General features: G+C 47.1%; 1 protein-coding gene across 4 annotated transcripts in view; it reads left to right on the forward strand.

Annotated features, from left to right (window-relative positions):
- Positions 1-16,671, forward strand: part of MELTF (melanotransferrin) — a 47,886-nt gene that overhangs the window by 18,817 nt on the left and 12,398 nt on the right. For 3 of the 4 annotated variants that reach the window (XR_003095582.1, XR_003095583.1, XR_003095584.1), the window contains 8 exons: positions 2,087-2,238; positions 4,040-4,136; positions 5,604-5,798; positions 7,256-7,412; positions 10,133-10,200; positions 10,297-10,484; positions 11,547-11,745; positions 13,024-13,149. Coding sequence is in view for 1 of the 4 variants with exons in the window: in XM_006030006.3 (XP_006030068.1) it covers positions 2,087-2,238; positions 4,040-4,136; positions 5,604-5,798; positions 7,256-7,412; positions 10,133-10,200; positions 10,297-10,484; positions 11,547-11,745; positions 13,024-13,094 (1,127 nt within the window). In the remaining 3 variants the exon portion in view is untranslated. Of the gene's footprint in view, positions 1-2,086; positions 2,239-4,039; positions 4,137-5,603; positions 5,799-7,255; positions 7,413-10,132; positions 10,201-10,296; positions 10,485-11,546; positions 11,746-13,023; positions 14,049-16,671 lie in introns of those variants that run through there. The other variant, XM_006030006.3, reaches the window with a different exon arrangement.

A 16,671-nucleotide genomic window follows, 5' to 3' on the forward strand; every position in this document is an offset into this window, starting at 1 on the left:
ATTTTAGCTTTTGAGTCTCACATTCACAATCCTCAGGCTGGAGTTTGGAGTCACCAGAGCTCCACTGCAAACTGCATGAGGTGCAGACAAGCCTGGCTGGTCAGATTTTAGTCTGGCAAATAGGAACTGTTACCTGGAAAGACTGACCTACGATTTCCCCTCCCGTGTCCTTCTTTCCCTTCAGTACCTAGTATTTTCTGAGTTTCAATATGCTGAATGCCCACCTTCAGTCAAATAATGTGTTGCAGAAACCTGTGAAATGCACGGCTCCAAATCCTGCTGCCTTAGGCGAGCGACTACGGGTGTCCGAGGGATGACGTCGTCACTTCTCAATGGGAGCTTTCCTCGAGTGCGGACCGAGTGAAATTGGTCACAGCGTTTGGCTGTCTTGGGCTGTGTCGTTCTACCAGGCGGATTGCTTGGACGCTTCCTGCCTAGGAGGCCTCGTCCCACTCCAGGAACAAGCTGTCTCACCAAAGCCATGCAGGGCTGTCCTCCCATTTTTCAGGAGTCACCCCTTGACATCCAGAACAGTGCTCTGCCTGCTGTCTGTTAGCCCTTTCCATCTCCTTCTCTTAATCTATGGCCTGCTCTGCAGGCAGTTTAAAGCAGCCACAGATGCATTCAGCTAATTTGGAGCCCTGGATTTATTCATCATGGGCTTGCCATGGATCTTCCCCCATGCCATAGCCTCACCTGTCCTGGGGTAGGAGCACACAGTTAAGAGAATATGATGGATCCCACCACCCCGAATCATTGTTTCAGGCCTGTGCATATTTAGACAGGCCTAGTTACATTCAGGTCATGTTTTCAAACATTTAATTTGCATCTGTACATGCTCAGAACACATTTAAACAAAGGCACAGGCTTAACAGATGCCTCTAGGAGCCAGAATCCTGATAGCTTAGTCCATCGCAAGTAAGAAGCTGCTGGACTGGTTCATAGAATCATAGAAGGTTTGGGTTAGGAGGGGCTCAGAAGGTCATTTCGTCCAACCCCCTCCTCAAAACAGGACCATCCCCAACTACATCATCCCAGTCAAGGCTTTGTCCAGTCGTGCCTTAAACACCTCCAAGGATGGAGATACCACCACTCTCTGGGTAACCTGTTACAGTGCTTTACTAACCTCATAGTGAGGTAGTTTTTCCTAATATCCAACCTCAACCTCCCTTGCTGCAACTTGAGCCCATTGCTCCTTGTCCTGTCATCTGCCCCCACTGAGACCAGCCCAGCTCCATCCCCTGCAACCACCCTGCAGGGAGGTGAAGGCTGCTATTAAGTCTCCTCAGTCTTCTCTTCTCTACACCAAATAAGCCCAGTTCCCTCAGCCTCTCCTCACAAGTCATGTGCCCCAGCTCCCAACCATTTTCATTGCCTTCCGCTGGACTCTCTCCAACATGTCCACATCCTTTCTGTAGTGGTGGCCCAAAACTGGACACAGGACTCCAGATGTGGCCTCCCCAGTGCTGAATAGAGGGGAAGAATCACTGCCCTTGATCTGCTGGCAACACTCTTGCTCCTACCGATGCAGCTCAGGATGCCGTTAGCCTTCTTGGCAACAAGGGCACACTGCTGGCTCCTATTCAGCCTTTTTGTCCACTGTCACCCCTTTTCTGCAGGTCCTTTTCTGCAGAGCTGCTGCCAGCCAGTCAGCCCCAGCCTGCAGCGGTGCAGGGGATTGCTCCCTCCTAAGTGCAGGACTTTGCACTTGCCCTTGTTGAACCACAAGAGATTTCTTTTGGCCCAATCCTCCAATTTGTCTAAGTCATTTCTTTTGGCCCTACCCTCCAGCATATCTACTACTCCCCCCAGCTTGGTGTCATCTGCAGACTTGCTGAGGGTGCATCCAGCCCATCTTCCAGGTCGTTGATAAAGACATTGAACAAAACCGGCCCCAGGACCGATCCCTGGGGAACTGCACTTGATACCGGCTGCCAACTAGACAGTGTGTATGTTTAACAAATTGAGGTGCCCAGAAATGTGGTAGTAGGCACTGTACATACATTCCTACACCCTAAAAATGAACCAACCAACCCAGAATGCACACGGCTCTAATCCTAGGTGTTTGCTTTCATGTTTAATGTAGGGTTGCCAGAGAGCCTGCGTTGGTGTGTTGTGTCCACAGAGGAGATCTGGAAGTGTGGCAAAATGGCTGATGCCTTTAAGAAAAAGAACTTGAAACCAGAGATCCAGTGCGTCTCAGCCGGGACCAAAGAGCAGTGTATGGAAATGGTCCAGGTAAGCTTGTGACCACACTTTACGTGAACCATGCTTGTTCCTGACAATCAGCTGTGGTACTAGAAGAGCCAATGGACATATGTGAGACTCCCGTTTTCTGAGTTAGGATCACAGCTGCTTCACTGTGGTATTGGTGCAGATAACAGAGGGAAGAAGGTCCCGTAACAATAATTACTAGCTGCCTTTTCAAATGCTTAACTGCTTTACTGCACAGGCCTTTGCAGACGAGATGTTGTCTGGCTATCTCCAGCTTACCCAGGCTTTTTTTTTTTTTTTAAAAGATTTGCTATCAATTTTCCCTTGCCATGGCAGGCAGGTTACCGACAAGACCCCGGGCTGTCTGTCGTACTTTATAGATGGCGTAATCCCTTAGCAGTCAGCAAACCTAGCGTTACAAGCAGCCCACTGTAGTTACCAGCCTTTGGTAAGTGGACGCAGTTGCACATTACAAGTGCTACCAAGCCAGCGGGGCCTGGATGCAGTCTAGTCACTACTTCTGTGCCTGGGGCTATAGGAAGCATGCTCAGGATTGAGACCTTTTGTCTGATGCATTGTCGTAGTGCACTCCACTGTGCCTGGAGGCAGCAAGGCCTCTCTGGTGTGCACGCTGAGCCATGCCGTTGTTCTGAGATCGTGCAGAATGGGTTTCTTGAGGAAGAATTCCAAGCAAATCAACGTGCGTAGCCTAAAAGTCACAGGCAAGACTTGAGTGCGCGGCTTGGATCCTTTCCTACCGGGGCAGGACAGACAGATGCACATTCCTAAATGGCTCAAGGTCTCTCAAATATTCTGTAGTCCTATGGGCCTTTCTCCACTGAAATCTAGCTATTCCATTTGCACTAGAAAGTGCGTTTTGTTTGGCAATATATTTAGTCATGTACAGATGTGACTTAAAAAGATGGGTTTCCTCCTTCTATCCATCCACAAATTGTAGCTGTTCTCTGCAAGGGAAAGAATGTTATTGAATTATACACAAAAAGAGGGGGATGAAAATATCCATGGGGCAGACTTTATTTTACTAGTAAATAAGTAATATTTCCCTCTCTGAGCTCTGCAGCAGATCAGGCTTGGATTTGAGTCAGTTTTGTGTTGTTTGCCAGTGTAGGGAAACTGTTCCAAAACGTCAATAATAAAACTGCGGTGAGTACTGAGGCTACCTCTGTCCTGTTCCACTTGGGAATGAGACGTCTTCTATGACTCACCAGTCCCTGGCTCCCTGCTAAGTAGAAAGGGAGCCTCATTTCCTCCCCACTGGCTTCTTGGTTTCTCTACCCCAGGTCAGAATACAGGGCTGCTTTCGCCGGCATGTGCTCTACATCCCCAGGCTGCTTCTAGCTTGAGAGAGTGGCTAGCAGCAGCAGGAAGGTGAAGAGGCCCTGGCAAGAGGTTGATAGAGCTCATGTCTAGCAAGAACCGCAGCTTGCTTTTGCTGCCTGGTAGTCAGATGCCCTGGCATTGCAGTATCACCAGTAACTTGGGTGATGTTAAGCATCTTAAAGCCAGCCTGTGTCTTAAGGACTAAATCAACTGCTGTTGACACTTTCTGCATTTCAGCATCTGAGGCCTGTCTGAGTAAAGGGTTTTATTCTGTGCTTAATTGGTGTGAAGTGTTAGAAAATTAATCTGGGATTATCTGCATAACTGCTATGGAGTAGGGCCTGGAAGTGTGCTGTACAGGCCACAATGTACTTTATTGAGCTTCTAATGTTGTGCCTCCTGAACGCAGCTGTGGGATGTGAGATCCCGCTTTGTCAAGGACTTTTTCTTTTTCGTGCAACTCCTGCGTTGTATTTATTTTCAGAAAAAGGAGAGTGATGCTGTAACTCTGGGTGGAGCTGATATTTATACTGCTGGGAAGACATATGGCCTGGTGCCAGCTGCAGGGGAAAGTTACTCTGGTAAGGAGAGGGAACATAGGCCTTCTGTTGTCCAGGCTGCCTGCTCCTTGGCTGTTTCAAAACACCTCTCAAGACAGAGTCTGTGGTCACTGGACCCACCTGGAAATTATTTTCAAAAGGAAGCTAACTAGTTCCTTTAATCCCCAAATCCCCCACCTTGAACTGAAGTGCCTGTGTGGACAGAACAGGCTCCCCTGTGGAGCTTGTTGGCTGAAATAATCTGGGAAGAAGGAAGACTGTGTCATATGCTCAGTATGGACCTTACGTGTATTCATCTCCTTTCTATCTCGAGCACAAAACAAGATGTGCTCTTGTCACTTATCACACAACGAGGTTCGTACTACTCCAGGAATCTGGCATTACCCAGTAGTGGATGAATGCTAAGCAGAAAGACAGCATGTAGGAGTAAGGACACCAGAGCATATGAGACTGTTTGTGGACTGTGATGTACAGCCATGATGTTAATATAGAAAAGAGATGCTTGAGGGGGGGCATGATAAGGGTTTACAAAATACTAAATGGCGAAGAAAAAGTAAAATAGGGGTTTATTACTTACTCTCTCAATACAAGAACAAGAGGTCACAAAATAAAACCAGTAGGTAGTAAGTTTAAGACTAGCAAAAGGAAGTTCTTTGTTGCCCCGCTTGTAACTCAGGTGTGGAACTCGTGGCCCCCACACGAACATGGTGGCAGCTGACAGGTTAGCCAGATTGGAAGAAAGGATTGGACACATTCTTGGAGCTACAGCACATGGGAGCTAGGGATGCAGCCTCTGAATCAGAGCTTCCTAGACCTTCAGTGCCGGAGGCGGCAAGGGGGAGAGGAGCAGTGGGGAAAAAACCCTGCTCAGAGCCAGTTCACTCTCCCTTCCAGCATCTGTGCTCTGCCTCCGTGAGACAGGATACGGGGCAAGATGAACCCATGGTCTGACCCAGGACATGGCAGTTCTTATGCTCCTATAATGGATTTTACAAAGATCTTGGTGGGCTGGAAAGGGTTCAGAAGCTGCAGAAATGAGCTGCTGTCTGGGACTAGCTATCTGCATAATCTAGAGATTCCCCCACCCCCACCTGCAGATTTTATTTGTAAACAACATGCTTTCTAAGGCAGTTTGGCAAGTAGTTTTGGACCCAAATATAGTTTTGTAAAAGTGAGGGGAAAAAGGAAGCAGGGAATTGAACCAGATTTTAATAGGTATGGTTTAATGACATTTAAAAAAATCTCTCCAGATTGAGAGAGCAATAAAAACATCTCTGTCAGTGAAAGGCTGCATATGAACGCCACATCACATTGTAACCCAGATTAAAGAGACCTGCATACTGTAATGGGAAGAGGACTGTAATTGCTGGTGCAGTCTCCTTCATGCAGAGCGTGTTAGGAAGTCAGCAGCACCAAATGAGACGATGCACGCGCAGGCTGTCACTGAGACGTTCAGGAAGAGGTAACGTGTCTTTTTGTTTCCGTAAGCTGACGACAGCAGCAGCGCGTACTACGCCGTGGCGCTAGTGAAACGGAACGCTTCCAGCGCCTTGGCCTTCAGTGACCTGAACGGGAAAAAGTCCTGTCACACGGGGTATGGGAGAATGGCTGGATGGAGCATTCCCATTGGCCTGCTTATTAAAAGGGGCTTTATTAAGCCCAAGGACTGTAACCTTCCTCAAGGTAAGTGGGAACACGCCACAGACAAAACATGCATTTTGGTCACTGGGAAAAAATTCCAAAGAGAAATTCCATAGCCTGGTGGTCTGCTAGTCCGCGTTTCACACTGGGAAAGCTCTAGTACGTTTTCATCTTAATGGCTCAGGCGCTAGATCTGCTGTGCCTGGCCAGGCTAATGGGAGTGATGTGCATCTCTGCACATTATTGTCTTTAGAATACGTCTTGTAGGTGGAGAAATCTTTCACCGCAATTTCTGCAAAAACTTTATAGGCTCAGTCCTTCAACCCTTAGTCTCCTGCAAGTTATCCATATACCAGGAGTGTCACGGACTCTGCCTCACTGTGTCCCTCTAGGGATAACTGAGGTCGGTGTAGGAGCATATGTGAGCAAAGGTTGCAGGAGCAGGCCTCTGTTACAACCTTGGAAAATCAATCCTGTCTGTCTAATCAGCTTATCTCATCACTTATCTATATGTCAGGATATTGTAAAGGCTTGGGTCAAATGTTGGTGATTGACTATCCCTTGTAACCTTTGCTGTACAGGCAATCCTCAACTTAAAACGTTTCGAGTTGCAATGTTTCTCGCTTACAACATTTATAAACTGACACCCTGTTTTGACTTTATGATGCTTGATCTGACACCGTGCCACACCAGCAAACAAGTTTGCTGCGTCGCCCATCTCCCTGGAGTCTGTCCAGGCTTCCTTGGACGCTTTCTTTAAGAGCAGACAAGACTCCAGAAAAACCTGCAGCCGGGACTCCTGAGAAGACTCCAGCCGAGATCCCTTCAAAAAGTCCAGCAAAGTCACCTCAAAGAAGCCCTTCCAAATCAATATGATTGCTATTTACAATATAAACACATTAATGTAGCTATATTACTCATCTATAATTGGTTGAGTACAAAATTTGGGGTTATTTTTGGTGCAAACAGGGTATTTGGGCCTTGGTTCAGGAACCAATCCCCCATTTATAACATTGTTTCCTATGGGCAATTTGGTTCCAAGTTACAACGTTTCGACTTAAGATGCGCTTTCTTGTACCAACGATTGTGTCGTAAGTCTGAGGACTGCCCGTATGGGAAACACTAGTTACTGCCTATACACGAGTACGTTAGTGACTTCCTGCTTTGAAATGTCATTGCAGGAAATGAAATTCAATGCAATGGTGTCTATTTTAAACTACGTTTAGAGATGTTATGGTTTAATGGAAAAAGCAAAGGGACTGGGTGCAAGGGACTTACCGCCGACTTCTTTGCCTTTGCTATCACTCCAGAGTGCTGGGCAGTTTCCTTAGTTAACCACATAAACAGCATTTTGAAGTTGCTTCAGCAGCTGTAACCTGTCACTCCTACTAAGCTTGTGTGGCTTTTTACTGAGACTTGCACTGGCAAGTAATTTAATAACACTGTAACCTTGCTTTGTTGTGAAAAGCTCATTCTCACCTCTGTCTTTCCCTTCCTAGCTGTGAGTGACTTTTTCTCTGCTAGCTGTGTGCCTTCAGCTAATAGGGACAATTATCCATCAAAACTGTGCGAGCTCTGCATTGGAGATGGCAATGGCAACAACAAGTGTGCTGCAACTAGCCAGGAACGTTATTATAGCTACAGTGGAGCCTTCAGGTAATGAATGAATGTAGTCACTGTTACTAGCCAGAAGAAGGTGAGGAATTATTCTGCAATATCAAATAACAAAATGTATTGGTTGCTGCGGGGGGCGGGCTCCCAGTGCTTGTCAGGAACCTTAACATGGCAGTTGTCCTGAAACCTCTTCCAGCAACGATAATGTGCTAAAAGGCTCTGCCTCATGTAGCATCCTGCCCCTTGTCTTGCCTCCCCCGGTATCTCAGGCTTTTACCAGGGTGTGTGCCCATTGGAAGATGCCTTTGTCCGTTCCCGTGCCGTTGTGGGGAAAAGGGGCGTGAGGCTCCAGGCTGGTTGGGAAGTTTCCAAACTCTAAACCACCTCCCTGGTCTAAATGCAGTGCTCTAGAAGAGACAAATGTAATGCTCAAACCTGATGTTTCCCTGACCAGAACAATGCTTTTCTTGAAGCAGCCTCCTTCAGTATCAGGGTAATACCAGGAGCGGACCCCAATAGGGCTCTGTACTTACACTTCCTGCAGCAGCTGCAGCATCCCTCCCAGTTTCCTCTTGCCTAAGTTTACATCTACACATATGGACTCAGTTTAAATGGACTGAATCTCAATAGACTGACCCATCCCGGCTGCCCCTTTCAGGGCAGCACTAATCCTTTGCTGAACCTCCCTCCTGCGGGCCCCAGGTCGGACATCCCTAGAGCAGATTTTTCCATCCCTCTCTCTGCTGTGCTCTCCCAACACAAATGAAAACTGCCCACTCATAGAGCAGCCTCCTTCCCCAGCCCGCAATAGCCACAACAACGTAGATACTTGCGTGTCGCCTGGCGGCAGCTGACTCTCCCAGAGCTGGCCAGAGGACGCATACAGCATCTGGCTCTGATAATCCTCCCCATTTACAAAAGCTGCCCCCAGTCTTTTTTTTCTGTTTCTAGATTTCTCTGGTGGGGCTTGAAAAGTCAGTAAGCAATGTCTTGCTGCTGCTCATCCCCAGAAAGGAGCAGGGAACCCTAGTCCAACCGTTGCAGTAATTCTGGATTTGCCATTTGTCATCCATTCGAGACAAACCTCCTCCATCCTAGACAGGAAAGCCCAGCGAAGGAAACTCCACAACTTCTGTGGGCAGCTTGTTCTGTTCTCTTACTGTTCTTACAGTTAGGAACTTTTTCCAGAGATTTGAGCCAAATCTGCTCCACTGCTGTTTAAACTTATTGCCCCTTGTCCTGGCCTCTATGGCAAGGGAGGAACACTTTTCTCCTCTGTTTTTGTGGGAGCCTTTCAAATACTAGAAAACTGCTGTCTTCTCTTCCCTTCATTTCTTTTCCCTTCAACCTAAGCATACCCTATTCCTTCAGCTTTCCTCATGTAGCTTGTTTGCAATATCTCTATCATTTTTGTTACTCAACTCAGGACCTTCTCCAATTTATCTATATCACTCTTAAAATGTGGTGCTCAAACTAGACGCTACCCACTGCTAAGGAGAGTGTTACTACCATTTCCCATGTCTTGCATGCAGTGTTCCTGTTGAATGCCATTCAGAAGGATGGCTCAGATGGGAAGGCCCAGCTGAAAGCGGTATGAGAGCAGGAGAAGGGGGACAGCTCCAGCAGGGGAGGGAGAGGAGCCCCTGCTACAGAGGGCCCAACCTCGAGAGCAGAGAGGGAGTTGGCCCAGGGCAGAGCCAGCACTGAGGGAGCAGGCTTGACAGGAGGAGAGCAGGGCTTCATGAAGAGAGAGGCCTGGGCTGGGGGAAGCTCAGCAGGGAATGGGGGGAGGCAGGCAGCGAGTGGGGGAGGAAGGTGGCTAGAAGACCTCTGGTGTCCCTCACCGCGACGGTCCAGGTCCTGGCCCAGCAACACAGACACTGAGGGAGCAGCCAGGGGCTGACAGGGGAGACGGGAGAGTGCCCGGACCGAAGGGGGACTGCACAGGCTGCACCTCAGCACAGGGTGCTGGTCACGCTCTTGGCCTCTGCCAGGCCACGAAGGGCCGTTCTTTGCTGGCCTCTCCCTGCTGGGAACTGGAGACTCTTGTCTGATCCCAAACCAAGTGAGATTGGATTAGATTAACCTGGAATGACAGGCCCCCCAGCACCCTGCCCCTATGCACACCACCAGTTTTAGGTGGTTGGTCCAGCACCTTAGCACCAAAATGGAGTTTTAGAAATTATATGTACGTGGGTGGGGGTTAATAGGTCCCTTCCGACCCTAAATTCTGTGAATCTATGTGCGCACAGATGAACAACGTGGCAGGCTCTTGAGGGGGGGTGGGGGTGTTCTCTGAAAAATGTGATTAATTGAACCAAAAAAATCCCAGTGAAATTTAACTTGCTTAGGTCATTTCAGAGAGTGATTCAAACAGTTGTTTGTGTAAATGCACCCTCCGCCTCACCTCTGCTCACCTAACACTGGCCCCTCTCGGTGTCATCCTTCACACCGTTTTGCATGAGAGCCTTCCCTTCTCGAACTCCTGTTTTGGGCTCTTGGAACTTCCTGACTTTTTTTTAATGCCTTTTCTAATATCTGACGAAAATGAATGCTTCCCTCCCCTGCCTGCACCTCTTCATTTGTGTTTCTGTTGTTGTTTCTTAGCTTAGGCCCTCACTCCTAAGCAAGTAGTGAAGTCAGGGAGCTACTTGGCAGAGTAAGGTGTGAAGAATTAGGCCCCAACCTCTCAAAGCGTTTATGATGGTGTGATACAAATAATGATATGTTGCACTGAATTTTACCTCTCTGGTCTTTTAAAGGTGCCTGGTGGAGGATTCTGGGGATGTGGCCTTTGTCAAGCACTCAACTGTTTTTGAGAACACAGATGGTATTTAGTTTTACAGACACCTTCAATATTCATCCTTTGTCATGTCCTTTATTCTAAATAATTCTGTGAATCATGACTGCTATTTTCTTCTTTCAGGTAAGAGTCATGATCCCTGGGCCCTTCACCTGAAATCCAGTAATTTCCAGTTACTGTGTCCAAATGGAGCCCGTGCAGAAGTCACTCAGTATGCCCAGTGCCATTTGGGGCAGGTGCCTGCTCAGGCTGTCATGGTCCATGCAGACACCAACATTTTTGCTGTATATGGACTCTTGGACAAAGCTCAGGTACAATAGGGGAGGTTAGATGCTGTTTAGTAAATCAAAAAGAGTTTGTTCTCAAACCAGTGCAAGCAGGGGCATCCAAATTTTTGCTGTGGCAACTTTCCCAGAACCTAAGCTCCTGCACCACATACTTTTAAAATACGAAACAAATACATGCAGCTGCACTGTTGCATCTTCCAGGGAGTTTCTTAGATATGTGAACACACAGGGAGCAGGGAGACTGAACGAGTTAGTCTGTAAGGGGCCGCTGTGCCCTGGCTGCTGACTGTCTTTAAGTGTTTCCCCTGAGCGCAAGAGGAAGCAAAGTGGTGTTGGGCAGCGTGAGGGATGGGAGTGCAGGGAGTGGGACAGAGGGGAGAGCAGTGGGAAGGTGGGGCTAGGGGCCTTTGCAGCCTGGATTTGGTTTCTTTACGTGTAGGTGTTATGTCATAACTATGGATTGTTTTTCTTTTTTTCTTCCTACTGGATCCCTCAGAGCGTGCCCTCGGGTACACTAGGACTTCGTAGTGAGCAGGGGTGCTCAGGGGAGCTATGTAATCCAGTGGTCCCTAAAGATGTTAGTATTAGATTTAACATTTAGAAAAGCATTTGATTCAAAATGTGTTACAGGTTGCAATTGCACAAATACTGTTACTCTAGATTTATACCGCTGGTAGCCGTAAGCATTACAATTGTGTAGCTGGGTGGAGGATGAGAAAAGCTACAATGGGAGTTTCAAGCACGTTACAGTTGCAGAAAGTGCCCCTGTGTTGCCAATTGCCCCCAGTATTGGGAGCCTTACCACATAGACTGAGACTTGATTAGGCTTGGAGACTGAAGCACATTTCGTCTCTAACAGGACACTCTTAACTGCCATTAAGTAGTACTGAGCATCACCAAGTTGATCTGAAACATTTATAAACATATAAAGGGCTATTGGACTGAAGTTGGAGCTCCTGGAATTGTTTGTGAGCTGAGCCATGGAGAGAGTTGATTCCAGTTGTCTTATAAATGCTTCTAAAAATGAATATAGCACGGGATTTATAACTCAACCTGGTAACAGTGAAACCTCTGAATTGCTTTCAGGATTTCTTTGGAAATGACAGCAATGGAAATGGATTCAAAATGTTTGATTCCATGGATTTCTCAGGAACAGACTTGCTCTTTAAGGATTCTACTGTTAAGACTGTGCCAGTAAGAGAGAAAAGGACATATAGAGAATGGCTGGGGAAGGAATATTTAGAGGCCTTGGAAGGGATGCAGTCACTCCAGTGTTCTGCAGAAGGTATGGCTGCATATTAGTAGTGATGATGACTTTCTCTCTTCCTCTTTAATTTGCGCTGTAAGATGCTCACTGATGCTGATGGGGTGGACAGTTCCCCTGTGCTACGATGTGGACACGGTCAGTACGGCTACTGCAGTGCTCTTTAGAGCACTTCCAAGAAGTGCATCCCTGCCCATCTGCTCCCACTTTGCACAAAGTCAAAAATTAGAGAGTGGACCTGCCCTGAGGCCTCCTGTCTGCTGCCCTCCAGTGAGCTGCAGAGAGAGACCCAGCTGACACACCCCCTACTTCTGTACCTTGGGAAGCGGAGCATCCTGACCCTTGCCTAGTGATTCCAATCTGGTGCCCTACTGGGGATGCTCCCACTCCAATTGTCTCTATTCCTGCTCTTCCTGTCTCCCCTTGCTGTAGTTCCCAATCTCTGCCTCAGGCCAGCAATCATCAGGGAGCATAGGCCATGGGCCAAATAGGGAGTGGAGGTTAGGGCACAGCATTTTGTATTCTGCAGCTGCTGGTGGCTGCAAGAGAAATCCAGGGAAGTTCTCTGTCCCCTGGAAGGGAGTTAGAGGATTTCAGTGCTCACTGGGAATAGAAGAAAGCCAGAGAACCTGAGGGGGTTTTGTTCTGTCGGGAAAGTAGTCTTAAGAGCAAGGAGGGAAATGAACCAAGTGCATGAATTTATATTTGAATATTGACATCCTGATCTGCAAACAGATGTTGACAGTTGCCGTTGAAGGGAGAAGTATATCACTATTATCCTTTCCTCTGTGATGTTCAGTTTGGTGTAGTCTCCATCAAGATCTGACTAGAATAATTTGGCTCTAGAATAATCTTCTGTCTTTAGGGCTACAAACGGGCATTGCATTTTATCCTAGGACAAAGTGTAGTTGTACCGCTATCCATGTCTGTTGCCCTAGGATAAATCCTAACAGTTTCTGTTGGGTAAGAGTTAGTAACAGTTTATCCTGGGATATTGCAAAGGATGTCTGTCCAGTTATCCTATGACTGCATCATTGAATCAGTGGGAGAAAAGCAGCAGTGCATTAAGTGTCTCACTAAACCCTGGCTAGAAGGATGATGTGCGTACATGTCAATCTTGGGATATGTTTGTTCTGGGACAAACACAGGCATAAGTTATCCAGGGACAAATGCAGCGTCCGTTCCTAGCCTAGAATGCTCTGGCATGGCATGGCAGTGCCTCTGCGGGCTAAATGCTACATCTAGAGCTGAGGACATTCACTAGCCTGATTTCTGTTTGATTCGTGTTTTTATTTGTAGCTGCAATACCTGTGAACAGTGTTGTGCTGCTGGCGGCCAGTGCCCTCCTACTCGGAGTCTGCTCCTCATGATCTCGAAGCTGTTCCTTGGATCAACAGACACTCAACAAACTAAAACAAACCAATGGTAAAAAAAACAATTTAAAAGACTTAAACGAGCCTTGCTAAACACAGGAGAGAAGCGTGTGGGGAGCAGCTATGTTTTTCAGGCCTCTTCCTGGTGATCTGATACATCCATAAAGAAAGTGGAAAATCCCGGAGGGGGTTGGGGAAGAAAGTTGCAGCTTGGTGTCTCCCCAATACTCCCTACATGTGCTTCTGTGCCTTTTTATACTTTCCTTTTGCTTTGATTTTTCCCCTGCCTGGTACTAGTGCCACAGGCAAAGGGAGCATACATACAATCCTGCTGTTGCGTGGTCCTAAAACAGGTCCTGAGGCTTCTCTGATGCCCACAGTTGTGAATAATTTCTGTCAAAGGCACGCTCAGGCCTTAATCCAAACCTTTACAAATTGTACAGGGACCTTTTCTCTGCTGGAAGGGGGGTAAAGGTCTATCCCAGAGACCTGATGGTGTTTTTCTATTCGTTCAGAACAAGGGCTTCCTTGAACGGGCGATAACTCCTGCCTATGAATAAACCCTGTGCAGTTTCTTGAAGAACTAAATTGCAGGTTAGATCTTTGCAGAATAGGAGAAAGCTGCCTTCCTATCTTCACTTTCTTTCTCTAGGAAGATTTTCCTTCTCTCTGGTCCACATTTACCTGTGGAAGCATTTCCTCGGTAATGCACTGAGAAGTCCCTGCAGTCTTGCCAGCACTAGCCCCACTGACTTCCTAGGACCAGTGTGTCCCCAGCCTTATTCATTGCTGGCTGGACAATACCATGGTTCAAGACTACTGCTGTCTTTTTGTTGTCATCTTTATAGCTCCTGGCACCTTCGGTTAGCTTTCTAGGGCTGTGCTGTGTCAGTCACTAGATGGAGATGGTAAAATTGTTAACAATAAAGGGAAAACATGACCAGGATGAAGTGCTTGTATTGAATGAAAATGATAAAATATATAAGGAGGATGTTGTATGTCTACTAGGGATACACATGTCTAAGCCAAGAAGCCAAGATAGTTTGTACCCTGAGTCTTAAAAGAGGTGACCGATGCTATTTTTCCCTAAATCTTGGAATACTAAAGAAATTCCAGAAAAATGGAAGAGCGCTAATGTTGACAGTATTTGAAAAGAACAAGTCAGGTAATTCAAGTAACTATAGGTCTCAGTCTTACACTGATAATGGAAGAGTTGATTCAATTAATAAAGAATTAAGGAACAGGAATACAGGAAATCTAAGTGGGTTGTGACCTCCCCAGACACGAACGATCGAGGTTCTGTTGTCTAAGTAACACCAGCCACTGGAAAACTGCGCTTGTCAAAGAAGACTCATTTCATTACTTCAGATTACAGATTGGGTTTATAAAGATAAATGTAACAGACTTTTTCATGGCATTTGGCTTCGTACTGCGCAAGATTTCGATTTTATACTAGTATGATACAAAATAAAAAAGCATGCATTAAATAAGTTGAGAATTAGGTTCCTGGCAGGTCTCAAGAGGTAGTTGTCAGTGAGAAGTAATCACGGAATGTATGGGATTTCTAACAGGGATCAGGATTAGGATTTAGACTCCAGCATTTTCATTAGTGATCTGGAAGTGTGTGTAAAATTACTGCTGCTTAAAATGTGTGGCCTGGCAGAATGGGAAATAATGAAGAAGAGGGACATTCCTTCTGAACCATCTGTCTTGTTTGCAAGGGGGCCTGTTCAAATAAATGTGCTTAAATACAAACAATTACGAAATGGTAGAGCTAGGGTTGAATGGAGGCCACACCTGCAGAATAGAAGGCTGGATCATCTAAAGAGCGACTGGTGTCAAGTAGCTCAACAAGCTCAGTGCAAGGCTCTGGCAAAATGGATTGTGTGATGATGGAGTGCTTCAACAGGGGCATAATGAGTTGTAGGAGGGAGATAGTTTCACCTCTGTATGTGGTGTTGGCCATACTGATACTGGAACACTGTCCCGTTCTGGTGCTCACATTTCTTAAAAGAGGTTGAAAATAAAAGGGAAGGGTAGGAACGACAGCAGTGGTTCAAAGAGCTTTACAGTGAAAGACTTAAAAGCCGTGTCCAGATGAGTGCAGACATTTGGTTCCCTGGGGATAAGTAGCAGTGGCGCACCTTGTGCCGCTGCTGCTTGTCCCTGGGGAACGCCCATGCCACGTGCCTTCTGGCGCACATCAGATTACCCTGGGTGGGGTACAGAAGCATGGGGCCAGCCCAGCCTTTCCTGGGGCTCTGGGGGCCAGGGAAGCTGCACCATGGTGCTCCTGCAGCTGGGAGCGTGGCCAGCAGCCAGAGCGTTCACTTTGGGGCAGTGTGCCCTGCAGCTGTGCGCGCCACCCCTCTTTTTTTCTGTGCAGATTTTGTTGACTCCCGAATCTCCCAGGGTCAAACCCCCCCTCCCAGGGCTGCAAGGTAGCAGCACAGGAAATGCCACAGACGGGTCTGCAATGCCACATACCGCACAGCCATGCATGTCTAGACATGGCAAGAGTTCAGCCTATTTAACTTATCCAAACAAGGCATACTTTTTCTTTCTGACAGTGGACAAGTACCTTTGCAGGAAGAGAACTTCTGGTACCAAGGGGCCCTTTGTTTATTCTGGTGGTTCGTCACCTTTATTGTTTCTGCTTCATTTCTGATTTTTGCCTTTGGATTGCAGACACTGGTTCTTGTTATGCCTTTCTCTGTAAAACAAAAGAGCTCTTCAGTACTTGGTATTTTCTCCAGGTGAAGGTGTTTCTATGGCATAATCAAATAAGTTCTCAGTTGTTTTTCTTGATTGGCTAAATGGATTGAGCTGGAAGCTGAAAGAAGTTGAATAAAGATAACGGAGATAAGCTGCTGAACAAAGTACCTGCAGAAGTGGTGGGTGGGTTCTGCTGTCCGGATGCCTTGAAGATGGATGCCTGTTGGAAAAATACTCTTTAGTTGATAGGCTCAGTACCAAGATAACTGAGTGAAATGTAATGATTTCTGATATACAAGAACTCAGATAGATGATATAAGGGTTCTTCTGGCCTTGAGCTCAATGAAGGGTGGGGTGGGAGGGCAGGGAACAGCTACAAGCAGACCTGGACAGGTTGGACAAGTGGGCAGAAAACAACAGAATGCAGTTCAACAAGGAGAAATGCAAAGTGCTGCACCTAGGGAGGAAAAATGTCCAGCACACCTACAGCCTAGGGAATGAACTGCTCGGGAGCACGGAAGCAGAAAGGGATCTCGGAGTCCTAGTGGACTCCAAGATGAACATGCGTCGGCAGTGTGACGAAGCCATCAGGAAAGCTAGTGGCACTTTATCGTGCATCAGCAGATGCATGACAAACAGATCCAAGGAGGTGATACTGCCCCTCTGTCGGGCGCTGGTCAGACCGCGGTTGGAGTACTGCGTGCAATTCTGGGTGCCGCACTTCAAGAGGGATGTGGATAACCTGGAGAGGGTCCAGAGAAGGGCCACTCATATGGTTAAGGGCTTGCAGACCAAGCCCTACGAGGAGAGACCAGGGCAACTGGACCTCTTCAGCCTCCGCAAGAGAAGGTTGAGAGGC

Source organism: Alligator sinensis, unplaced genomic scaffold, assembly GCF_000455745.1.
Source record: "Alligator sinensis unplaced genomic scaffold, ASM45574v1 scaffold632_1, whole genome shotgun sequence".
NCBI lineage: Eukaryota > Metazoa > Chordata > Crocodylia > Alligatoridae > Alligator > Alligator sinensis.